Source organism: Callorhinus ursinus, unplaced genomic scaffold (genome assembly GCF_003265705.2).
Source record: "Callorhinus ursinus isolate GAN/ISIS: 27379988/994484 unplaced genomic scaffold, GSC_fseal_2.0 scaffold9, whole genome shotgun sequence".
NCBI lineage: Eukaryota > Metazoa > Chordata > Mammalia > Carnivora > Otariidae > Callorhinus > Callorhinus ursinus.
Window position 1 is genome coordinate 60,275,455 of NW_027397071.1, and position 27,360 is coordinate 60,302,814.

The 27,360-nt window shown below is 39.9% G+C and overlaps 2 protein-coding genes across 4 annotated transcripts in view; one reads left to right on the top strand and one right to left on the bottom strand.

Moving 5' to 3' along the window:
- Window positions 1–20,652, bottom strand: part of BTF3L4 (basic transcription factor 3 like 4) — a 37,551-nt gene extending 16,899 nt beyond the window's left edge. The window contains exons 1-3 of one of the 2 annotated variants that reach the window (XM_073896754.1): window positions 20,142–20,652; window positions 15,461–15,527; window positions 11,934–12,047 (exon numbers count right to left, since the gene is read on the bottom strand). In XM_073896754.1, coding sequence (XP_073752855.1) covers window positions 11,934–12,047; window positions 15,461–15,514 — 168 coding nt within the window. In that variant the 5' untranslated portion in view covers window positions 15,515–15,527; window positions 20,142–20,652. Of the gene's footprint in view, window positions 1–11,933; window positions 12,048–15,460; window positions 15,528–19,585; window positions 19,822–20,141 lie in introns of those variants that run through there. The other variant, XM_025871608.2, reaches the window with a different exon arrangement.
- Window positions 20,653–20,777: 125 nt separating this feature from the next.
- The window catches only part of TXNDC12 (thioredoxin domain containing 12), a 31,116-nt gene continuing 24,533 nt past the window's right edge, over window positions 20,778–27,360 (top strand). For both annotated transcript variants that reach the window (XM_025871604.2, XM_025871606.2), the window contains exon 1: window positions 20,778–21,026. In XM_025871604.2, the coding sequence (XP_025727389.1) occupies window positions 20,930–21,026 (97 nt within the window). In that variant the 5' untranslated portion in view covers window positions 20,778–20,929. The remainder of the gene's footprint in view (window positions 21,027–27,360) is intronic.

Consider the following 27,360-nt stretch of genomic DNA (forward strand, 5'->3'; position numbering starts at 1 on the left):
GTTGTTCTCTCTTTAAAATTTTGAGATACAGTTTCTTCTAACAGATCAAAATATACCCTAAATCACTAGTGTATGGCTTTGTTCTAGTCTCCTGCCTGATCACATTCTCTCCCTTTTTTTTTTAAATCTTCTTTTTTCAAACAACTTATCGTATCAATTCCTTTTATAAAATCTTTTATAATTTTCATCTTTACAGTCATCTTCCATCCCTTCATTGTATCAACCCTTATTTTGTACATATATAAGTCTTTCTTCCTTTAAAATTTTAGGAGGCACTTTTTTCTAACAGACCAAAATATGCCCAAAATCTAGTCTGTGGCACTGATCTATGCACTAGCCTGATCATATTTGATCATATTTGTTTTTTTTTGTATTGTTCTTTTTTGTTTTTAATCTTTTTCTTTTTGGTTTTTTTTTTCTTTCTTTCTTTTCTCTTTCTTTTTTCTTTCTTTCCCTTTCTTTTCCCCTGGTTTCAGGTCTTTTCTGATTTGTATAGAGTATATTTGCTGGGGACGTTGTTAACCTGTTAGCATTTTGTTCTCTCATTCATCTCTTCTCCTCTGGACAAAATGACAAGACGAAAAAAATCACCTCGGCAAAAAGAACAAGAGATAGTAGTGTCAGCCAGGGACCTACTCAATACGGACATTAGTACGATGTCGGACCTAGAGTTCAGAATCATGACTTTAAAGATACTAGCTGGGCTTGAAAAAAGGATGAAAGTTATTAAGAGAAACCCTTTCTGGAGAAATAAAAGAACTAAAATCTAACCAAGTTGAAATCAAAAAGGCTATTAATGAGGTGCAATCAAAAATGGGGCACTAACTGCTAGGATAAATAAGGCAGAAGAGAGAATCAGTAATATAGAAGACCAAATGATGGAAAATAAAGAGGCTGAGAAAAAGAGAGACAAACAACTACAGGATCACAAGGGCAGAATTCGAGAGATAAGTGATACGATAAGACGAAACAACATTAGAATAATTGGGATCCCAGAAGAAGAAGAAAGAGAGAGAGGGGCAGAAGGTATATTGGAGCAAATTACAGCAGAGAACTTCCCTAATGTGAGGAAGGAAACAGGCATCAAAATCCAGGAGGCACAGAGAACCCCTCTCAAAATCAATAAAAATAGGTCAACACCCCGACATTTAATAGTAAGACTTATGAGTCTCAGAGACAAAGAGAAAATCCTGAAAGCAGCTCTGGAGAAGAGATATGTAACCTACAATTGTAGAAATATTAGATTGGCAACAGACCTATCCACAGAGACCTGGCAGGCCAGAAAGGACAGGCATGATATCTTCAGAGCACTAAACGAGAAAAATATGCAGCCAAGAATACTATATCCAGCTAGGCTCTCGTTGAAAATTGAAGGAGAGATAAAAAGCTTCCAGGACAAACAAAAACTAAAGGAATTTGCAAACATGAAACCAGCCCTCCAAGAAATACTGAAAGGGGTCCTCTAAGCAAAGAGAGAGCCTAAAAGCAGCACAGATCAGAAAGGAACAGAGACAATATACAGTAACAGTCACCTTACAGGCAATACAATGGCACTAAATTCATACCTTTCAATAGTTACCCTGAATGTAAATGGGCTAAATGCCCCAATCAAAAGACACAGGCTATCAGATTGGATTAAAAAACAAGACCCATCGATATGCTGTCTGCAAGAGACTCATTTTAGACCCAAAGACACCCCCAGATTGAAAGTGAGGGGGTGGAAAACCATTTACCATGCTAATGGACGCCAAAAGAAAGCTGGGGTGGCAATCTTTATATCAGACAAATTAGATTTTAAACCGAAGACTGTAATAAGAGATGAGGAAGGACACTATATCCTACTTAAAGGGTCTATCCAACAAGAAGATCTAACAATTGTAAATATCTATGCCCCGAACATGGGAGCAGCCAATTATATAAGGCAATTAATAACGAAAGCGAAGAAACACATGGACAGCAATACAATAACAGTGGGGGACTTTAACACCCCCCTGACTGAAATGGACAGATCATCTAAGCAAAAGATCAACAAGGAAATAAAGACTTTATTTTTTTTATTTTTTTTAATGTTTTATTTATTTAATCATGAGAGTCAGAGAGAGAGAGAGAGAGAGAGAGGCAGAGGGAGAAGCAGGCTTCCCACTGAGCAGGGAGCCTGATGTGGGACTCGATCCCAGGACCCTGGGATCATGACCTGAGCTGAAGGCAGACGCTCAACCATCTGAGCTACCCAGGCGCCCAGGAAATAAAGACTTTAAATGACACACTGGACCAAATGGACTTCACAGACATATTCAGAACATTCCATCCCAAAGCAATGGAATACACATTCTTCTCTAGTGCCCAGGGAACATTCTCCAGAATAGATCACATCCTAGGTCACAAATCAGGTCTCAACTGGTACCAAAAGATTGGGATTATTCCCTGCATATTTTCAGACCACAATGCTTTGAAACTAGAACTCAATCACAAGAGGAAAGTTGGAAAGAACGCAAATGCATGGAGGCTAAAGAGCATCCTACTAAGGAATGAATGGGTCAACCAGGAAATTAAAGAAGAATTAAAAAAATTCATGGAAACCAATGAAAATGAAAACACAACTGTTCAAAATCTTTGGGATACAGCAAAGGCAGTCCTGAGAGGAAAGTATATAGCAATACAAGCCTTTCTCAAGAAACAAGAAAGGTCTCAAATATACAACCTAACCCTACACCTAAAGGAGCTGGAGAAAGAACAGCAAATAAAGCCTAAACCCAGCAGGAGAAGAGAAATCATAAAGATCAGAGCAGAAATCAATGAAACAGAAACCAAAAGAATAGTAGAACAGATCAACGAAACTAGGAGCTGGTTCTTTGAAAGAATTAACAAGATTGATAAACCCCTGGCCAGACTTATCAAAAAGAAAAGAGAAATGACCCAAATCAACAAAATCATGAATGAAAGAGGAAAGATCACAACCAACACCAAAGAAATACAAACAATTATAAGAACATATTTTGAGCAACTCTATGCCAGCAAATTAGATAACCTGGAAGAAATGGGTGCATTCCTAGAGATGTATCAACTACCAAAATTGAACGAGGAAGAAACAGAAAACCGAACAGACCTATAACCATTAAGGAAATTGAAGCAGTCCTCAAAAATCTCCCAACAAACAAAAGCCCAGGGCCAGACGGCTTCCCAGGGGAATTCTATCAGACATTTAAAGAAGAATTAATACCTATTCTCCTGAAACTGTTCCAAAAAATAGAAATGGAAGGAAAACTTCCAAACTCATTTTATGAGGCCACCATTACCTTGATCCCAAAACCAGACAAAGACCCCATCAAAAAGGAGAACTACAGACCAATATCCTTGATGAACATGGATGCAAAAATTCTCACCAAAATACTAGCCAATAGGGTCCAACAGTACATTAAAAGGATTATTCACCATGACCAAGTGGGATTTATCCCTGGGCTGCAAGGCTGGTTCAACATCCGCAAATCAATCAAAGTGATACAATACATTAACAAAAGAAAGAACAAGTATCATACGATCCTCTCAATAGATGCAGAAAAAGCATTTGACAAAGTACAGTATCCTTTCTTGATCAAAACTCTTCAGAGTATAGGGATAGAGGGTACATACCTCAATATCATAAAAGCCATCTATGAAAAACCTACAGCGAATATCATTCTCAATGGGGAAAAGCTGAGAGCTTTTCCCCTGAGGTCAGGAACGCGGCAGGGATGTCCACTATCACCACTGCTATTCAACATAGTATTAGAAGTCCTAGCCACAGCAATCAGACAACCAAAAGAAATCAAAGGCATCCAAATCGGCAAAAAGGAAGTCAAACTCTCACTCTTTGCAGATGATATGATAGTGTATGTGGAAAACCCAAAAGACTCCACCCCAAAACTGCTAGAACTCATACAGGAATTCAGTAAAGTGGCAGGATATAAAATCAATGCACAGAAATCAGTGGCATTCTTATACACCACCAACAAGACAGAAGAGAGACAAATCAAGGAGTCGATCCCATTTACAATTGTACCCAAAACCATAAGATACCTAGGAATAAATTTAACCAAAGAGGCAAAGGATCTGTACTCAGAAAACTATAAAATACTCATGAAAGAAATTGAAGAAGACACAAAGAAATGGAAAAACGTTCCATGCTCATGGATTGGAAGAACAAACATTGTGAAGATGTCAATGCTACCTAGAGCAATCTACACATTCAATGCAATCCCCATCAAAATACCATCCACTTTTTTCAAAGAAATGGAACAAATAATCCTAAAATTTGTATGGAACCAGAAGAGACCCCGAATAGCCAGAGGAATCTTGAAAAAGAAAAGCAAAGCTGGCGGCATCACAATTCCATACTTCCAGCTCTATTACAAAGCTGTCATCATCAAGACAGTACGATACTGGCACAAAAACAGACACATAGATCAATGGAACAGAATAGAGAGCCTAGAAATGGACCCTCAACTCTATGGTCAACTCATCTTTGACAAAGCAGGAAAGAATGTCCAATGGAAAAAAGACAGTCTCTTCAACAAATGGTGTTGGGAAAATTGGACAGCCACAGGCAGAAGAATGAAACTGGACCATTTCCTTACACCACACACAAAAATAGACTCCAAAGGGTTGAAAGACCTAAACGTGAGACAGGAGTCCATCAAAATCCTAAAGGAGAACACAGGCAGCAACCTCTTCGACCTCAGCCACAGCAACTTCTTCCTAGAAACATTGCCAAAGGCACGGGAAGCCAGGGCAAAAATGAACTATTGGGATTTCATCAAGATAAAAAGCTTTTGCACAGCAAAAGAAACAGTCCACAAAACCAAAAGACAACCGACAGAATGGGAGAAAATATTTGCAAATGACATATCAGATAAAGGGCTAGTATCCAAAATCTATAAAGAACTTATCAAACTCAACACCCAAAGAATAATCCAATCAAGAAATGGGCAGAAGACAGGAACAGACATTTTTTCAAAGAAGACATCCAAATGGCCAACAGACACATGAAAAATGCTCAACATCGCTTGGCATCAGGGAAATCCAAATCAAAACCTCAATGAGATACCACCTCACACCAGTCAGAATGGCTAAAATTAACAAGTCAGGAAACGACAGATGCTGGCAGGGATGTGGAGAAAGGGGAACCCTCCTACACTGTTGGTGGGAATGCAATCTGGTGTAGCCACTCTGGAAAACAGTATGGAGGTTCCTCAAACAGTTGAAAATAGAGCTACCATATGATCCAGCAATTGCACTACTGGGTATTTACCACAAAGATACAAATGTTGGGATCCGAAGGGGTACGTGCACCCCAATGTTTATAGCAGCAATGTCCACAATAGCCAAACTGTGGAAAGAGCCAAGATGTCCACTGACAGATGAATGGATAAAGAAGATGTGGTATATATACACAATGGAATATTATGCAGCCATCAAAAGGAATGAGATCTTGCCATTTGCAATGACGTGGATGGAACTGGAGGGTGTTATGCTGAGTGAAATAAGTCAATCAGAGAAAGACATGTATCATATGATCTCACTGATATGAAGAATTCTTAATCTCAGGAAACAAACTGAGTGTTGCTGAGTCGTGGGGGGTGGGAGGGATGGGGTGGCTGGGTGATAGACATTGGGTAGGGTATGTGCTATGGTGAGCGCTGTGAATTGTGCAAGACTGTTGAATCACAGATCTGTACTTCTGAAACAAATAATGCAAGATATGTTACGAAAAAAGAAAAAGAAGAAGATAGCAGGAGGGGAAGAATGAAGGGGAGTAAGTCGGAGGGGGAGACGAACCATGAGAGACAATGGACTCTGAAAAACAAACTGAGGGTTCTAGAGGGGAGGGGGGTGGGGGGATGGGTTAGCCTGGTGATGGGTATTAAGGAGGGCACGTTCTGCGTGGAGCACTGGGTGTTATGCACAAACAATGAATCATGGAACACTACATCAAGCAAGAACTAATGATGTAATGTATGGTGATTAACATAACAATAAAAAATTAAGAAAAAAAGAAAATGTTCATCAACAGATGAATGGATAAATGTGGTATTATGCATACAATGGAAAATTATTCAGCCATAAAAGGAGTGAAGTTCTCAAACAATGAATCATGGAACACTACATCAAAAACTAATGATGTAATATATGGTGATTAACATAAAAATAAAAAAAAAAGGAGTGAAGTTCTGATACATACTAAAACATGGATGAACCCTGAAAACATTATGCTAAGTGAAGTAAGTTAGACACAGAAGGACAAATATTGTATTACACGATATATCTACAACAGGCAAATCCACAGATACAAAAAGTAGGTTATTGGCTATCAGGGGTTGCGGAAGAGGGGATGCAAAGTTATTGCTTAATGGATATAGAGTTTTGGTTTGGGATGATGAAAAATTTTGGAAATAGGGGCGCCTGGGTGTCTCAGTCAGTTAAGCGTCTGCCTTTGGCTCAGGTCATGATCCCGGGGTCCTGGGATCGAGCCCATCGTCAAGCTCTCTGTTCAGCGGGGAGCCTGCTTCTCCCTCCCCCTCTGCCTGCCAGTCCCCCTGCTTGTGCTCTCTCTGTCAAATAAATACATAAAATCTTAAAAAATTTAAAAAAAAATTTGGAAATAGATAATGGTTGTGGTTGCATAACACTGAATATAATACCATTGAACTGTACTTAAAAATGGTTAAAATGGCAAATTTTATGTTACATATATTTACCACAATAAAAAAAATAGTAAAAAATAAAACAAAAACCCAAAAAGCGGGATCTTAAAGTAAGGCTGCTATGGAATAAGGTGAATGGGACATGGTGTTTCCCTTTTACTCCCTTGTACTCAGAGCTGTCCACCCATTGGCACCTGAGGCTCTAGTTGGAGGAAGAAGGAATTGTGGTTAAGGGTCAACCAAGGTCCTCCTTCTGGTACAAGTGTGACCAGGAGGAAGAAAATATAAACAGTAATATTTATGTGTACAATTACAATATTTTTATTCTCAGCCCTAAGTGTTTTCCTGAGCTCCAGCATCCTATGGCTAACTTTTTTTTTTTATAAGTAATCTCTATGCCCAACTCACAATCCTGACATCAAGAGTTGCTGCTCCACTGAATGAGCCAGCCAGGCACCCCAATGACTAACTTCTTGAGAACAACTCCATCTCAAATAATCAGTATCCCTTAAGAACTTAATAGGCCCCAAACAAACTCATCATGGGAGTCAGCATGCTACAGACTATAAATGAATAAACACGGTCCCTGCTATCAAGTCTCTTATAATCTGAAAAAAAGACTAGTTGGTTAATAAGTAACCATTATATGCCACAATATGAGGCTGTCATTAATAAATGTATTATAGCAGAGCAATTTAAGCTAAGGGCAGTAGAAGTACAGAGAAAGGGTTGATTAATTAATTAGGCCTGGAAATAAAGGAAAAGTTTCAACAGAGGCAGAATTATATCCTAGTTACAACAGAAGATGTCCTCTGAACATAAAACTCTATGAAGCAACTAGGCCATCTGGATCAGAGATTCAGATTTTTGATGACATTTACTACCAAATAAATCTGATAAAATCAATCATTTCTGGGAAATGGAACAGATCCCATTGTTGACAGATTTATGTTATCAGGTAAAAACAGGTGACAGCATAGTCACTATATTCAACTAGATTACCAAATAAGCTCACCCAAATACCTTCAAATGTCGCAGAATATAAAACATTTTTAGAAACTTAGTTCTGGATTATAAATCTCTTGGCATCTGCCTAGGAATGACCTCCTAAAACCTAGGCTTTTGTATGAAACAGTCTCTGACACTCCCATACCCCTTACTTTTTGACAGCTTTGGATTTCTCCGTCTTTGGTAACATGTGAAAGAAATCTATGACTAATTTATTACACCAAATCAACAAACTAATGAATACATAAAAGAACAGAGAAGCTTGTCTTAATCCAAACAGTCCTTCAGTTTTTAAAGTTTCTAAAGAGGATATAAATTAAGCTTCGGGAGGGAGAAAAAAATCGCCAAAACCAACAGCTTAGAAAGTAAGATTAGAACTTTTCTTGGCAGAAGTACATTCCGTGAATTTTTGGAAGCCACCACTGATCTCCCTGTTCCCCACCCACCAAACTGAGTACTTTCTACTTGTTTGATGTTTTGAAGGTCTAAGTACGGAAAACATTGTAATATTATTTTTTGTTTTACAACAATGGCAATGATGTCTTCTCTTTTTGAAAGTTTTTATCTGCTTTTCTTAAATTCCTGAAAAACAGGAATTTAAAAATTCCTTAGAGGTCAGGACTTTTTTTCTTTTTAAGTAAACTCCATACCCAATGTGGGGCTCAAACTCATAACCCCAGATCAAGAGTCCCCTGCTCTACTGACTGAGCCAGCCAGGTACCCCAGAGTTTAGCACTTTGAAAAAAGTTTCAAACATTCCAAATAAAAAATAACAAAATTATAATTAATGTGTTTCTTCTATTCTAAGATATATTTTTTCACATCTTAGTTTCTGAAAACTTCTGTACATATGTTTTCATGTTTACATTTAATGCAGTAGTTTCTTTTCTCCTTCCAAAGAGCTGTTTTTAAACCAAGTGTGTGTCATTTTCTTTAAAAAATTTTTGAAAAAAAGTCAACTTTAAACTTAGTAACACAAACATAATGTTTGAGGCAAGCCAGGTTATATATAGTATACTAGATATTCCTACACAAAATCTGCAAAGTGTTACATAAAGTACAAATATCTTAGAGCTCTCAAAAAAACAACTTTAAAAAGAGGGAAAGAAGGAAAAAAGTAAACTCCTTTCCATCTTAGCTTCAAATATTCAGAAATTTTACAGCTGTTACCTTGCATTGTTAATTATCTTTATGTACATTTTCTCTGTATAGTCTGTGAGGGCTGGAAGACATCACCAGGGTTGGGTGCAATGAGAGCGTGTATGTGTTTATTAGGTAGCACTAATTTCTTTCCTTTTTTTTTTTTTAAGATTTATTTATTGCGGGGGGGAGAGAGACAGAAGGAGCAGGGGAAGGGGCAAGCAGACTCCTCGCTAAGCATGATCCCACGACTCTGAGATCACGATCCAGGGGCCGAAGTCAGACGTTTAACCGACTGGGCCATCCAGGTGCCCCTGTAGCATTAATTTTCTGTGCAACGTTTTGGAGCTACGACTCCTCAAAAAGTTAGAACTGCCATCAGTAGTAGCAACAAAAAGGAATTCACATCACAGTTTAATAAATGCTGTAATAAAAGTAAATACAGGACATTATGAAGGCATATAGGAAAGGCATCTGACCTTTCTTTATACAAATGTGTAAGTGTGCTACCAGGAAGGCTTCTGGGAGAAATAATGCCTGCATTAAGACCTGAAAAAAGAGAAACATCAATGTCCTCGGAAATACTTATAGGGATTTTCTTTTATATGTAATAGTGTAACTAATGCATTCTGCATGGTAGGTGTTCAATAATACAAGGTATAAGGCAGATACTTTCTTTCTTTGATGGGGTGTTGAGGGATAAGGGGGGGAGCAGGAGGAGAGGAAAAGGCCAAGAGAGGATATAAGAAAGTGCAAATGAAATGACCAAAAGCAGGATAAATTGATGAACAGAATGAACTCTGGTTTTAACACTCAGAATCCAGCACTTACTAGCTAAGTGATCTTGGGCAGGTACCTAATTCTGTCTCAGTTTTCTTCTCTGTAACCAGTAACAACTGACTCAAAGAGAGTCAGTTGAATCTGAAATGGGATAATACATATTTGTCTGTTATCTAATTAGTTTCCCTACTAGACTGTAAGCTCCAAAGGACAGAGACTGTGAATAACTTATAAACTACTATCTAGCAAGTCCTTGGCAAAATGCTTGGCACACATTAGATGTCCACTAAGTGTTGACTATCATTACTTTATTAGAACAATTTCAACTACAAAAATATCTTCACCTCAGCACTGCATTAACACGTTTGGCTGTATTCTGAAAAGATCAAAGACTGTTAACTGATTTGTTTCTTTATTTTATTATAAAACATTTATAAAATTAATGCTATCTGACCACAAAAAGTTTTATTAATTATAAGAACCATAAAGTGTCCCAAATCTGAACAAAAACAAACATTTAGAAAAACATGCCCTTGGAGATATTACATAGTTAAATCTACACTTCAAGGAGGTATAAATAGAATCTTTTCCTCTCTCTAAAAGGGTGTTTTTCAACCAAGGGTGACTTTGTCCCCTAGGGGGCATGTGACAAAGTCTGAGGACATTTTGGATGTCATAACTGGGGGGGGGTGGTAAGTGGGGCTATTGGTATCTAGTGGGTAGAGGTCAGGGAAGCTGCTTAAACATCCTATAATACACAGGGCAGTTCTCACAATAAAGAACTAGCTGGTTCAAAATGTCAATAGTGCTGAGATGGCAGGGCACGAGGCGGGGGGCGGAGTCAGAGAGAGAAATGTATGCAAAGATGTAAGATTGCCAGAACACTTATAAGTTGTTTAGGTTTAACATTATCAGTTATTGTCCATTATTCCTACTTTTTTTTTTTTAAACCAAGCTTTGGATTTTTTTTTTTTTCAGTTTTTTTACTTTTTATTTGACAGAGAAAGTACAAGCAGGCGGAGTGGCAGGCAGAGGGGGAGGGAGTTGGAGAAGCAGGCTCCCCGCTGAGCAGGGATTTCCCCACGCGGGGCTCGATCCCAGGACCCCAAGATCATGACCTGAGCTGAAGGCAGACACTTAACCATCTGAGCCACCCAGGCACCCCAAAGCTTTGGATTTTAAGAGAGGTTTAGATTTTTTTCCCTCATATATACCCCAGATAAAGAGAATGATCTCTCTGAGAATTATTTTAGGTCAATAAAAATACATGAAAGTTTTTCAATAGCTCAAAAGAAAAAAAGGCATATAAAATGTTTAATTTCAAGACTTGCAAATGAAGTTCTAATCTTTATCAGAGTAAGAATGCACAGGCACATCAAGCTAAAAGGAAGAAAAGATACATGTGTCTTACATTTTCTATTTTATCACTATACTAATTTTGAAAGTACAAAGCAGATTTAAATGATGTGTTAATATTTATTCATATATGCACAGTAGAAGGAATGTGTGGCCATTTCACTGCCTTTTCTTTGGTACTCTGCTATTTATTAGTGATCCTTGCCTCCACATTATTTCTGATCTGTTTTATAGCACATATGCATTAATGATCTGTTAAAAATCGTGAGGTGGTACCACACACAGTAATGATATCATTAAGTACAATTTAACTTAAACATTCAATTTAATTTATAGTAGTGAAAATTTAAACATTGGTTACTATTAGAAATGGAATTATTAGGTAGACGTGAATCTAGATGGTAACAGATCATAAATAGCTGATGTTACCATTTTTCTTGAGTATCTTTTGAAATAACACTAGTCTTTGGCTTCATATTTGAGAAAAGCAGTATCACCAAAATTTATTAAGATGATTTAAAAAATTTAACCAATAATTTCTGGAAAAGGTCTAATAAGAAAACCAATCCAAGTAAAGCTATTGCTAGAGCTTCTTGGCTGAGGTAATAAAGAGATTGAGTAGAAAGGGAAAAAAAAATCCACCTTATTTGAAGAAATCTTGGAGTTTATTTCTATATTATTAGAAAAAAAATCTTATTTTGCATGAAAATTCAAGAGCAGTTCCATAATTTTGTCACATATGCCAAATACTTTGAGTCAGAAAAGTATGACGAATTCCTTATCTGTCAACTAAAATCATTTTTTTACAATCATCCATTTTTATACAATAAGCAAATTCAACAACTAGTCCTTCAAAGACACGTGACTGACAATATCTGATTCTTCTAAGCTGATATTTTACATTTGAAAAGTGTATTTGTGAATGTGCTATTTGTCCACATAATTTAACAATTTATAAAATGATCATACCTCTTCAATACCAGCTATATTATTCACAGCCAGTTTTTTTAGAGAACTCTGAAGTTTTTTGTCATCAGCTGTAGCTGTTCTATGTACCACCTTCTTCTTTCTGCGAGCTGTACCCTGAAAAATAACCAAACAGAAGTGTTAGGATGCCTAGCATCTGGCAACTGCAGTCACATGTCTTCCTATTCACAATACTCTAATTAAAAACCACATAAGAAATCGCTGACTTAATAGTAATGACTAAGAAGACCGCTCAGAGTTGTGATTGTCAGCCTAACCCAGATTTTTGAGGGCCAGTTCTAGTCAGTTCTTTTTCCAGTATCCATTTATCATTTCAATATGTTGTTTCAAAACTTTTTTAATAAAAAATAAAATACAATTGTGTTTTATGACAACTTCCAAACATTACAAGGAATGCTTTTTATAGTACCCACCAATCCCTGACAATAAAGTTAAATCTAAAGATATTCTGAAACATTGAAGATTCTGACATAATTAAGAATCAAATGCCTACAACTGAGTGTTCTACATTCCTAGGAATGAAAAAAATCAAGTTCTTAGTTCAAGGAGCATACATTATAGTGGGATGGAAAAGTCAATAAATATATAAACAAATTAGATCCTTTCAAATGGGATAAGGGTATTAAGGGAAAAAAAACCCAACATAGTACTAAGAGTATTTATTGGGTGGGGGCAGAGCACTACTTTATTAGAATGTTCAGGGAAGGCCCTCTGAAGAGGTGACATTATGAGCTGAGACCCATAGGAAGATCTAGGGGAAGAGTGATCCAAGCAGAATAAAACAAGAGTGAACCTACTGTTTCTACAGAGAGAAAGCAGGTCAGTCATGGTTTTGGCAGAGTGAGCAAACGGGAAGGAGGAAAATGCATTCAGAAAGATAGGCAAGGGCCAAATCACATAGCCTAGAATGCCACGGGCAGGAGTTGGATTTTATTCTAGCTGCAATACAAAGGTTTTAAGCATGGGAATGATTTGATCTCATTTATGATTTTTACAGATGACTGATGTTGCTGTGGAAAATGAACGATAATGAGATCAATCAGGAAGCTACTGCAGTAGTCGATGAGAGAGGAGAATTCTGGCAGTGGAGACGGTGAGAGCTTAGACTGTCAGAAGAATCAACATGCTGATGGATTGGACGTGGGAAATGAGGAAAAAAGGAATCTAGAATGATGCTTAGAATATTGGCCTGAGCAAATAGTTTGACAATTATACTATTCACTGAGATAGAAATAGCTCATTTCTAAATGGTTACTTTGAAACTCTAAATATATATTTCCACTGAAAAACTATTTAAAATAATGGATTAAATTCCTGGGCCAATTAAAAAAATATAACCTAAAGCAGAAATAAAACATTACCAAAAGAAGCCTGTCTTGAGGGCTAAATCTTTCTGAGACATGGCAGGAGGAAAGGAAGAGAGGTTTCCATCTCTGGGTAATTACTGCAGTACTCAGGGAATCAGCTCTATAGAGAGTAGGTAGGGGCTTCAGTCTCAGCAATGCTGGTGGGAGTGGAAGAGACTTCTGTGAGTAGCAGCAGAGGTTGTGACAAAACCCAGTTGCTGAAGGATGGATTAGGGGTGACTACTTTCATAGATGGTCATTTATCTGTGAAGTGTTCCTGACTCAGGGATAGCTTAACTGCTCGCTGTATGCCTCAAATGAAATGATCCTCAGCTGAGTACCTCAAATTCAACATGTCTAAAAGCTGATCAGTCCATCAAACTATTCTTCCTATATTTCCTAAGTTTTATAGCTGGTGGTATTACCATATACCTAGTCTTTAAAACCAGAAATCCGGGGGTCATCCTAGACTCCTTTTTCCTTTTCATATGAGTTATGTCATTCCAACTCCTAAATTTGTGTTCCATATACTTCAGCAGCAGCCTCTCAATTGTTCTCCTCTATGCCAAACTTCCATTTCATTCCATTTTCCATGTTGCCAGCACCTACTTTTCTAAAATGACTGTTCTTAAAATCCTTCAATAGTTGCCCCTTGCCTATAGGATAAAATCCTGTACTCCTTAGTACGGCATATACAACCCCAAATTACCTGGTTGTTTCATCTCCTACCATTCTTTATCCATTATATAGTCTAAACTCTAACTGTACCAAACTAAAGCAAGCCATTCTGTTAAGCACCATGCTATCACAGCATGCCTTAGCATGTGTAAGAATGATGATCCCCTTTTCACTCTACCCACTTACTCTCACCTTTCTACTTATTGATAAATTCGTTTGTTCTCCAAATCTCAGCTCAGTGATGATGTCCTTGCCCCTCCTAGGCAAGAGCACCTTGTACTTCATTTTAACATTTATTATTCTGTAGTGTAATTGTGAGCATGTTTCTCTTCCACGCTAAGCTGTGTCAAGAGAAGAAAATCTTGGTTATCTACTATGTGCTTGGCACATAGTAGGTGCACAGTAAACTAGTTAAATGAATGAATGTGCCAACCACCTGGTTTAAAATATATAATAGTGATGTGCTGACTCAAGCTCTTCCAGGTATATTCTATGGTTCCTGAATATCCCTAGTTTTTGCATTGGTATATTACATTATACTTGATGTTACAATGTGACCACTTTGGTTACATGAATGTGTTAATATGACTCCAGAGTCCTATAACTGTATTGCTATGGAAGGAGAAAGTATGAGTCACTTCTTCCCTTCCCCTTCTATCTCCATCCCTAGGAGCTGTGGTTATCATCAAAGTAAATGAAAAGGAGAGCTGCTACATAGCATCCTACCTACTCCCTTCCCAGGTCTGAGCTGAGTACTATTTTCACTTTTCCTTTTACAAAGATTGTACTGGGCAGAGATAAAGGCAGAGTATTCTCCTTGAGCTGGGGGCTAGAGCTGCAGGGAATCAAAGATTCTCAGAATGAGCTTTTCCTTAGGCTTCAAAGTACACGGAATAAGAATGTTTGTGCACATATTGACCAACATAGAAGAATAGGCAGGAATTTGGGAGGAAAACCTAGCAATGAACAAAACGTACAATCAGCTTGAGCATTTCCAGTTAAACCTAATAAACCTAACTGTAGAAGTAGGTGTATCCAGTCAAGATGAGGTAAACTCAACATCTGGGATGCCCTGCAAATGAGTCTAACATAATAGCTATCATTTATTAAGTATCTACTCTGTGCCCACACCATGTTAGATGTTTTATAAGTATTACTCTAATCCTCAGAAGCATCTTATGCAGGATTATTTCTATTTTGCAGATGGGAAGATGGAAGCCTAACAAGGTCAGATAACTTGTTCATGTCACATAACTACCAGATGTTAAGAGAATTCAAACAAAAGTGGCTATTTCCATTGTACCACCAGACAAAGAAGTTTTCTAGTTACCTATTTTAAATCTAGACAAGTTATTTTCAAATTGAAATGTGGTTTGATCTTGATTATTGAAAAGATTTTAGATTTCCAATGACCACAAATCCAAAATACTACTACTATCTGGTAATAATACATTCTCCTCTCAATTTTTCTTATGCCACACTCACCTTGCCCCCTATCCGGACCTGAGCCTGAAGTTTGGCTAACTTTTCTTGATTCATGCTGTTGGTAAATCTAGGGGGGAAAAATAGATTTGTTAAAGTTACCGTTTTACCAAAATAAAATAACTGTTTATGCAACAGTACCTTCTGTTCATTAGGTTTGCAATATTCATCACCACCATGATCATATTAATACTGTCTATATATTCTTAATAAATATTAATAACTTGTTCTAGCTTCATAAACCAGATATTAAGAGAACCAAAATTAAGTGTAAGACCAAAAGGGAGTTAAATATACGAACAGAAAATAGAATGGGGGGTGCCTGGGTGGCTCAGTCGTTAAGCGTCTGCCTTCAGCTCGGGTCATGATCCCAGGGTCCTGGGGTCGAGTCCCACATTGGGCTCCCTCCTCTGAGGGAAGCTTGCTCTCCCTCTCCCACTCCCGCTGCTTGTGTTTCTACTCTTGCTATCTCTGTCTCTGTCAAATAAATAAATAAAATCTTAAAAAAATAAAAAAAATAAAAACACCTTTAAAAAAAAAAAACAGAATGGGACTCAAAGTTACCTATTTGAAGATCCCTCCTTAAAAACAAAATTCACGGGGGCGCCTGGGTGGCTCAGTTGGTTAAGCAACTGCTTTCAGCTCAGGTCATGATCCTGGAGTCCCGGGATTGAGTCCCGCATCAGGCTCCCTGCTCAGCGGGGAGTCTGCTTCTCACTCTGACCCTCTCCCCTCTCATGCTCTCTATCTCATTCTCTCTCTCAAATAAATAAAATCTCAAAAAAAAAAAAAAAGAAACCTTAAAAAAAAAATTCACGGGGCGCCTGGGTGGCTCAGTCAGTTAAGCGTCTGCCTTCAGCTCAGGTCAAGATCCCAGGGTCCTGGGACGGAGGCCCACATCAGGCTCCCTGCTCAGCGGGAAACCTGCTTCTCCCCTCTCCCTTTGCCCCTCCCCCATGTTCATGCTCTCTCTCAAATAAATGAATAAAATCTTAAAACACACACACACACACACACACACACACAAAACCCCCCCAAAAAAACAAAACCCACATCAAAATTCAGTTCTTTGGCATTCAGTAAAACCTACCCAATTATAAAATCTCTAGAGAAGCCAGTTTTTTTCCCCCGAAGATTTTTACAGCAGAGAGCAGTTACCAAATGTTATTAACACAACCTTTAAGTAGACTTTTTTCTCCCAAATCATAAACAAACTATATATAACCTTGTAACCATAAATAGAAGCCCCCCCCCCAAAAAAGCTGGACAAAGAAGAAATTCAACAATAGGCTCTCTAGCTGTCAAGATATGAGGCAGTCATATCTTCTATTCGAGGTCAGATGGTACATTAGTAACAGGAAAAGAGAGCCAGATTTTCAGACATTCAGCACTTTAGCAGCCCTTTCCACAGAGTTCATTCAATATCTTGCACTGATATAGTATGTCACACTTGTCAAGATATTTTTGCATACATGGTAAAATGCTTCACTGCACAATTTGATAAAAACATCTCTGCTACATTAATTCTAAATTTTTGTGTGTGTTTGGGGGGGGAGGAGATTCTTAAAAGTAAGCTTTTTAAGGCGAGTTTTGATTTTGAAAATTTTAAGAAAATTGTAAAGTCATAAATCCTAATCTGATCAGTGATATTCCTACCAGAAAAAAGTTCTTACGTTTATAATGGGTTTTAACATTCCACATTATATAAACAAATAAAAGCCAAGGTTAAGGGGCACCTGGGTGACTAGGCTGGTTAAGCATCTGCCTTTAGGTCAGGTCATGACCCCAGAGTCCCTGGATGGAGCCACGCATCGGGCTCCCTGCTCAGCGGGGAGTCTGCTTCTCCCTTGCTCATGCTCTCTCTCTCTCAAATAAATAAATAAAAATCTTTTAAAAAAAATAATAAGCCAAGGTCAAAAGTCTTCTTTTACTTGTTCTGTGGACCAACAGACCATTACTAAGATATGAGGGAATAAAAGCTGTTAACAAAACTTTTATGACCAATTCTCTAACCTCTTTATAATTATCATTCACATGAAAAAGATTATGTCTTTGAGAAATGAAAGAGAATCAAAGATTAAATAAGTACTAACTATTCTGTATTTTGACACTGTACTTTAGCACTAACCCATATATATATGTTTCAAGGCTAAAGTCCAGTTCCCAAATAACATTCAGAATTTATGATTCCTCAATCTTTGCCCAGCACTGTATCACGATGCTCAGCAGCTAAAAACATTCCTTTACAGGAGGAATACAAAGCCAGAAGGCTTAGGTGTGTACCAATCACAACTCAGCCATAGACTTAAATTTGCTGATGCAAATCCCAATGTCTATACTCAATATCCACAGAAAAGGATCAATATTCACTTTTCCCAAAGGAACATGGCCATGAAAGTATAGTGAACTAACAAGAACCTAAATTTTTTTTTTACAAAAAATGGGCTAAGTGAAAATACTAGAACTAGACACAGGGTAAACCTTCTGGAACTCTTCTACATTTTGAAGTAACAATCCCAAGAGAAGAGATGGAAGACAAGAAATTGAAGTCAAGATGAAGAGCCTTGACTTGTTCCAAACAAAAGCAAAAACAAAATTAACTCTTTATATCAATGTGTAGATGAAAGAACAGATTCCATTCTATGTAATCAGTACAACAGAAAACTTGTTCCCAAGAATTATCTCAGAGAAAAAGCATTTCAGGGAGGTTATAAACTCAAGGGGGGTGGGGAGGAGAGGAAGAAAGGTGGTCCTTTGTCTACTAACAGGTTGGGGTGTGTGGAATTGAAGTAGTAAAGAGGATTGGACTCAGTCTATGGGAGATGAGATGCCAAGCTCGAATCTGGCCTAGACCTCAAAGATCACCTGATTTAATTCCCTATTCCTCAATAACCTTTACTTCATTGTACCCATTATTTGTTTTGTATGTGAGGCCATCTCAAATACCTGCAAGCAACAGCAGGGTATAAATAAATTATAAACAAACAAAATAGTTCACCTCCCTCCTAATTTAATAAATTTGGAAATGAGGGTACAAAAGGGAGAAGTAACTTCCTAAGAACATAAATTACTGAATTCTTCCTTGGGGATCCTAGGATAGCTTAGTCCTTTACTCGAGGACTCAAGAAAGATGTAAATAATTAGGTTATAATTAGTATTTATTGAGTGCCTAAGTTCCAAGTATTACAGTAGGCACTTTCACCATGTTTACACACAGATAAAATAATTTCAACCTTTAGTCCCAACTTTTTATTATGTGGGATTTCTCTAAGAGAGGCACAAGTTTTGGAATCAGAAGGATCAAGGTTCTACCACTTAGGACTTCAGAAAGGTATTTTACTTTCTGAACTTGTGTTCCTTCTGTATTAGAAAAGGTTTATCACCACACAACTCATACGGTTGTTTTAAGGGTTAAAGGTTAAGTTATCAAGTACAGGGTATGGCTCACAGTAGATACGCAAAAACTGGTACTATTGTTACCACTCCCGAGGGGACAGCTATGGTGTAAGTGAAAGAATGTGGGAACGGAAGTTGAAACCGCCATTCACTAGCTGTGTAACAGGGTGCCCATCGGTCAATTTCCTGACAGCCTACTATGCATCAGGCAGTGTGATGGGGCCGAGAGAGTCAAGGCAATTTCTCAGGGAGGGAAGCAGAACTGTAAACAAATACTGCCATTACGAGGTGAGGAGAGCTGCAACAGAATTCAGTCCCAAGCGCTTGGGGCCGGAGGCTGCTAACCTCAGTTTCCCTATCTGTAGAGTGGGAAGATCAAATGAGATGACAACAGATAGGCTGTTGTCAAAGCACTGTTGTTGTGAATAAAGTAGAGTAACAGGAGAGAGGCGGGGGATCACGCGCCTCCTGGGACTGAATCTGGGCGGCAACAGCGCGGGTCCCCGCTGGCCCCCACAGGAAGCGGTGGTGATGGGGACCTTCCCTCAGGTGCCGACCCCCAGCTGCGCCGCCGGTAACCGACAAGCCAAACCAGCCGCCTCCGCCCCCACTCGGCGCGCCACGGCGGAAGTGGCAGCCCGAGTGGTTGGCGGGTGTCGGTAGAAGAGGGCGGGGGGAGACCGTGCGCAGCGGCCTATGGCCGTGGAGTGGCGGGACCGCCGGGGGTCTCACCTGAAGCAGGGAGGGTCCTCCAACAACAGCACGCGGCAAGAGCAAGATGGCTGCCTCAGTCGAGACAGAGAAAGACGACGGCAGCAGCGGCGGCGGGAGCGGGGCCCACGTGACACAACCGGCTCCGCCTCTCTCTCTCACCAGAGCAGCCTATCGCGGGGAACGCATATACGAACTACAAAACCCAGCCTGCTCTGCGCCTCCCAATAGAAATGTGGCAGGTGCAGGTGGCCGCACTGCATTCTGGAGCTTGCAGTCTCCCGAGAATTCCATTGTGTCTGTGCCTACAAATTTGTAGGGATCCTAATAAAAAAAGGTGTGTATTTTTGTTTGGTTGTGTACTTTTGTCGCGTGTCTTTCACTAAGCATTAACTCCGCACTGTCGGACTCAACTAGTGCGGACTCATTAGTATGGAGACTCATCTAGTCTCCACTCAGAGAGGAGACGGGAAATTTTGACCTGTTATGTTGTTTAAAGAAAAAAAAATGAGAAAGAAATATTCAACCCACAAAGTTTAAAAACAAGGCAAGTAGATTTAACCAGAAGAAGCTTTACGCTTTAAATGCCTGCAGTGACTTTTGTCCTGGTTCCCTGAAGAACTAGGTCAGTTTTGCAGTAAGATCCGAAGTTCGGTTTTCTCGGAGCTTGCATCAGTTGGTTGCATCATCCCTGAGTGGAAGAACTGCTGCTGCAAGGAAAAATAAGGTCCAGCGCTGCTTCTCCAGCAGGAAGAGGGCATTCTTGTAAGGCTCGAGACCATGCACTGCAGAACAGGTTTGCCAGGTCTCCTCGTGGCCCCGGAAGGAACTTAAGAATGAAATCTGGTTGTCCAGTCTTTTTTTATTTGCGGAGCAAGAAAGGGGAGGCCAATGGCGACGCGTCCACTGTTGGGAGCCGCTTACTTCACCGATCAATAATTTGCGTTGTGAATATTAAGTGCAGCGGTTCTTGCAGGGAGGGGCTCGCTTGCAGGCAGACGCAACCAGCAACGGTTCTCCGGAGGCCTCTCCCCACCCCCTACCCCCGCTATCTCATCCACCTTTTCCATCTCGGCCTTCCGATTGAACGCCCAGAATCCAAGGGAAGCAGCTTGCGCTGGAGAGCAATTCCCGCACCCTTCTACGTGATCTGCACCTTTAAACTTACTCCACCTCAAACCGGACCCCGGAGGCACCACCCACATCCGTCTAACATCACTTCCTCCAGGGTTACCGGGGTGGGGGAAAAAATCTGGGAACGCGAGGGGTTGGGCTGAGCCGCACTTGGGGAACGGCGCGGACTTTGTGCTAGGGCTCTGGCCGTCCTCCGTCTGCTCAGCCCAGTGGCCCCGTGCATCTACCACCATGGAGCTGCGGTCTCATCTCAGGGCCACCTGTTTGCTGGGCTTCAGTTTCCTGCTTCTCGTCACCTCTTCTGCTGGACATATTGGGCTTGGAAAGGGTCAGACCAACTTCTTATCTTAATCTTTACTCATACCGGGCCCAGCCCAGTATAGCCCTCTTCTTGTACTAACACGATTCCCCTCCCGTTCTATCTCTTAGGCCACGCCAGATTTCTTTTTATCCTCCCTAACCGCTCCTGGATTTTGAGTATTTCTTGGGGGTAGGGAGTAGCGGGTCGGGGGAATGTTGAGATGAGGAAGTTGTGCTGGAGGCCTCCCTAAATTCTTGGGTTGGGAGTAAGGAATCACCCTTAAATTAGGGAAAGCATGTTTAAGAGTCCAGCATAGGTGCCTAGCACTTGGTAAGTCTTCAGGAACATTCAATTACCTTCTCTTCTGGGAGAAATAGGGTCTCTGGACACCTGCATATGCAGAGATCCTTTCCCTGGCTCTGAGATTCCCCCTCCTTACCTCTTCCCTGAAGAGCTGGGTTATTGCCTCCTCTGTACAGGTCTTGAGGAGAATAGGACCTGCATACCAGGAAGGTGTGACTGGTATATAAAGAAAGGCCAGATGAAGGGCAGAAGGTATGATGTTAGAGGGTACCTAACAGTTGTCCTTGGTGTGCTTCAGTCAGTGTGTCTGAAGAAACTGAATTTTTTTGAGGAGTGAGGGGATAATGGTTATGAATGGGGGATAGGAGGTATGACCCCCTACTCCATCCCCTTCTCTACATCTTTTGAACTCAGGGTTTGTGCTTTTTCTAAGTGGAAGAGTGGTAGCATGGATTCCTTTCTTCCATTTTTTTGTACTGACCTTACTGGATGGAATGATTCTGATGCAGTCCTGCTGTTTTAAATTCTTTTTCTATGTCCTCCCTATTTGCGTGTTTATTGGTAGGTGATGAGTTGGGTGGACATTCAGTGTGCCTGAATGTGGTCACTCCAGCAAATAATTTTTGATCACCTACCATATTCCAGGCACTGCCCTAGGCCCTAGGGATATAGCAGTGGACAGGACAGAGAAGGTGCCTGTTCTCACAGAGTTTATATTCAAGTCAGAGGTACAGAGAGTGGACACATGAACAAGAACAAATTAAAAAGCAAGAAAATTTCAGCTAGGGATAAGTGCCATAAACAAAATGAAACTGTGATGGAGTAGGATGGCTGGGGAGGGTAAGGGAGCCAGCATTACATGAGCTAGAAGCCAAAGAAGGCTTCTCTGAGAAGGTGATATGTAGGTTTCCATCTCAGTGATGAAACTGCATGGTGAATTCTACTGGGCCAGAATGTTTTCAGTACTGACAATCCCATTTTAAAACAGATTACTGTATATTTAGCACAAAATTATAAGTACCAAGGGAGACAGAATATGGTGTTAGGAATGTGAGTGTAGATCTGAGTTTTATTTTACTCTGCCATTGACCATCCTAGAGGCTTAGGGCAAATTGCTTAACCTCTCAAAGCTCAGTTCCTCATCTGCAAAATGGGCATAATAATAACTACCTTGGACCCTCAACAAATAATTTATTCTGTTCCAGTTACTGTCCTATTTAGTATCTTTATTCCTTGTTAGATGTTAAGTCATGTGTGGTTGTTCCAGTTGCCATTGCTGCATAATAAACGACCCCAAAGTTTAGTGGTGTAAAGGAATCATTTTATTATGTTCATGATTCTGTGGGTCAGGAATTCAAACAAGGCACAGTGGGAAAGGTATGTCCCTTGGTTCCATGTCTGGGGCCTCAGCTGAGCAGGTTGCTTCTCCATGTGGTCTTTCTTCATGGTCTCCATGTGGGCTTCCTCACAGTATGACAGCTGGATTCTAAGAGTGCCTGCCCCAAGAGAAAAAGGTGGAAATGTGTTGCATTTTTGTCATCTAGCCTTACAAAATCACGTAGCATCGCTTCCACTGTAAGGGCATGTTCAAGGGGAAGGACCCCCATGGAAGGAATGCTGAGGTCACTTTGTAAGAAAAGCATGTGGAGTGAGAGAGGTTATTGCAAGTATAGTCTGCTGCAGTAAGCCAGGACCATTTCGGTCTCATTCATGCTCAGGAATAGTGTTGGAAGAAGAAATGAATGGTATGCCTGATCATTGAGATCCCTGTCTTTTTTCAGCTTATAGTCTGAAGACTGTCAAGACAAGTAACCAAGCAATTGCATACACTGTGTATGTAGTGTAGGAGGGCAACTTGAGGCAGGAGGGCTGTGTTGTGAGGATTAAGTGAAAAAATAGGCACTTCATATCGTGTTACAACCTTAAAGAGTATTTAGTTAACATTTATCATTATGCCCTCCCAAGGAAGAATATTTAATTGTTCCTGAAAGGAATTAATAATTTTTCAAACTTTTGTTTTTTGTGTCTCTTGGGTACAGATTCTTGGGAAATAAATTATAGCCCACCTACCCCAGCTCCCCAAAATGTGCTACCTGAAGCAGGGTTCCTGAAAATCTTCATGAGTTAAGATTTCTTCCCAAATCTTTCCAGAAGATAGCCTGTTGGTTTGCAGAGAGGAGAGACTAAAAGAACAGGAAGTATGGTGGTGTGCTTTGAGCACTGGATGGGAATCAGGAGGCCTGCGTTTAAATGCTGGTCAGACCAGGTAGCCAGCTGTGGTCTTCCCTGGGGACTCTATTGAGTGAGAATGTTGAACTGGAAATAATTCCTAAGAGTCCTTCCAGCTCTAACATTATAGTGTTCTCAAATACACTTGACTCTTGAGAAACACAGGGGTTAGGGGTGCTGACCCCCCACACCCCATAGCCAATCAGCGTATAACTCCTCCAAAACGTTACTGATAGCTTTCTGTTGAACAGAAGCCTTACCAGTAACATAAACAGTTGATTAACACATATTTTTATATGTATTATATAATGTTTTATATAATAAAGTAAGCCAGAGAAAAGAAAATTAAAATCGTAAGGAAGAGAAAATATATTTATAGTTGTGCTGTAAAAAAAAAAAATCCACGTATAAGTAGATTTATGCAGTTCAAACCCATGCTGTTCAAGGGTCAACTATAATTTTGTTGTTCCCTGTGTCCTAAAAATTTGGAATATATCACCTATGGGGAGAATTGTAATGACTAACATTTTCTGTACATTCACTATATTCCAGGCACTGTACTGTGCATTTTTCGTGTATTGACTGGTTTAATCCTCATATAACCCTCTAAGAGTAAGGGTAATACTTTTTCTCATCATCCTCATTTTACAGATGAAGAACCTAAAATGGGGCAAAGGAGTCACACAGCTAGTAAATGGACTCTCTGGGATACAAATCCCAGAGGCCGTGCTTTTAACCAGCACACCATTCCTGCCTCTGAGTGCAGAAACTCCTTTGAAGACTTCACAGGAGAAATGAGAAAGCTGTTAATAGGGATGGTTCATGTGCTCTTGCAACCTGAAACAGAGATGGATGACTTTGTCAAGTTGCTGGAATAAAAATTTGGCACTGACACATACGAAGTATTTACCTTCCACATTGTGCATATTCACAATAACCCTATGGGATAGATAATTTTGTTAGTCATATTTTGCATTTGTGAAAATAGTCAGAGGATGGAACTAGGCTTCCAACCCAGGTCAGTTCCACACTGCATTTGGACTCTCCTTTCTTAGCCACTGTGTTATTCTACCTCTCAGGTACAATGTTGCTTGTTTTAGAGGCTCGGCTCTGATGGCTACCAGCTCTGACGCTTAACCTTCTGTTTTGTCAGCCCAGGAGCGGGTGGATAATACTTTTCTGATGTCTTTCACTTACATTCATGAAAACCATTTTAAGGTGAAGGGCTTAGGAATTCTGATGTAAATTCTGTGTTTAGAAGTGGTCCCTTCCCCTCCCCCCTTCTAAAATTAATGTTTTAGGGAAAGACCAACTGGATGTGGGAGCCTTCAACTCACTTTGCAGATAGTGGCGTAAATAAAGTGGCTGTACATGTGACACTTCAGGAAATTGGACTGTCTTCCGATGTTCCACGTTGGCATGTGTGCATGCATGGGTGGTGTCAGGGAAGTAGGTGATTTTTTTTTTAAAGATTTTTTTTTTTTTGACACAGAGAGTGAGAGAGAGCACAAGCAGGGGGAGCGGCAGGCAGAGAAAGAGGGAGGAGCAGGCTCCCTGTGAGCAGGGAGCCTGATGCAGGACTCGATCTTAGGACCCTGGGATCATGACTTGGGCCGAAGGCAGAGCCCAACAACTGAGCCATCCAGGCACCCTCAGATCGGAGTGTTTTCGTTCTGCTTTGGTGAGGCCATATTCATTCATTTGTTCACTTAACCTTTGCTAGAGAGGCATATAGTAGTGTGTGGTTAAAGTACAGACTATAGAACTTTACCACCTAGGTTCTAATCCTAGGTTTGCCATTTAATGGCAGTATAACCTTGGGCAAGCTGTTTAAAGATTTTATTTATTTATTTATTTGACAGAGAGAGACACAGCAAGAGAGAAGGGAACACAAGCAGGGGGAGTGGCAGATGGAGAAGCGGGCTCCCTGCTCCGTGGGGCTCGATCCCAGGACCCTGAGATCATGACCTGAGCCGAAGGCAGACGCTTAACGACTGAGCCACCCGGGCGCCCCTGGGCAAGCTGTTTAACTTTAGCTTCCATATCTGTAAAATGGGGATAATTAGAATTTCTACCTCATAAATTTATGTGAAGATAAGTTAACAAATGTAAAAGCATGGAAAACAGTACCTGGCATATAATGAATGCCATATGAGTGTTAGTCATTATTAATATTATTGTTGTTATCATTGTATTATGGTGATTATCACAAAGTAAGCATTCAAAAAATGATGGTGGTGATTACTACTATTATGAAAAATCCAATGTACTTTTTAAAAAAATTATTTTTATTTAAATCCAATTAATTTACGTATAATGTATTATTAGTTTCAGAGCTAGAGGTCAGTGATTCATCAATCTTATATAATATCCAGTGCTCATTATATCACGTGCCCTCCTTAATGTCCATCACCCAGTTACCCCCCCCTCAACCAGCAACCCTCAGTTTGTTTTCTATGATTAAGAGTCTTTTATGGTTTGTCTCCCTCTCATCTTGTTTTATTTTTTCCTCTCTTCCCCTATGATCCTCTGTTTTGTTTCTTAAATTCCACATATGAGTGAGATCATATGATAATTGTCTTTCTCTGATTGACTTATTTTGCTTAGCATAATGCCCTCTAGTTCCATCCACGTCATTGAAATGGCAAGATATCATTCTTTTTGATGGCTGAGTAATATTCCTGTGTGTGTGTGTGTGTGTGTGTGTGTGTGTGTGTACACACCACATCTTTATCCATTCATGGCACCCTCAGATCTGAGTGTTTCGTTCTGCTGTCAATGGACATCTGGGCTCTTTACATAGTTTGCCTATTGTGAACATTGCTGCTATAAACATTGGGGTGCACATGCCCCTTCAGATCACTATATTTGTATATATCCAGTATATATATATAGTATATACCACTATATACTGTAAATACCCAGTAGTGCAATTGCTGGGTTATAGGGTAGCTCTATTTTTTACTTTTTGAGGAACCTCCATATTGTTTTTCAGAGTGGCTGCACCAGCTTGCATTCCCACCAACAGTGTAAGAGGGTTCCCCTTTCTCAGCATCACCAACATCTGGTTTCCTGAGTTGTTAATTTTAGCCATTCTGACCGGTGTGAGGTGGTATCTCATTGTGGTTTTGATTTGTATTTGATTTGTATTTCCTTGATGCCGAGGGTTGTTGAGCACTTTCTCATGTGTCTGTTGGCCATTTGGATGTCTTCTTTGGAGAAATGTGTGTTCATGTCTTCTGCCCATTTCTTTCTTTTTTTTAAGATTTTTATTTATTTATTGAGAGAGAGAGAATGGTAGAGAGAGAGCATGAGAGGGAAGAAGGTCAGAGGGAGAGGCAGACTCCCTGCTGAGCAGGGAGCCCGATGCGGGACTCGATCCTGGGACTCCAGGACCATGACCTGAGCCGAAGGCAGTCGCTTAACCAACTGAGCCACCCAGGCACCCTCTTCTGCCCATTTCTTGATGGGATTATTTGTTCTTTGGGTGTTTAGTTTGATAATGTCTTTATAGATTTTGGATACTAACCCTTTATCTGATAGGTCTTTTGCAAATATCTTCTCCCATTCTGTTGGTTGTCTTTTGGTTTGTTGACTGTTTCCTTTGCTGTGCAAAAGCTTTTTATCTTGATGAAGTCCCAATAGTTCATTTTTGCCCTTGCTTCCCTTGCCTTTGGAGACATGTCTAGCAGGAAGTTGCTGTGGCCAAGGTCAAAGAGGTTGCTGCCTGTGTTGTCCTCGAGGATTTTGATGGATTGCTGTCTCACATTTAGGTCTTTCATCCATTTTGAGTCTATTTTTGTGTATGGTGTAAGGAAATGGTCCAGTT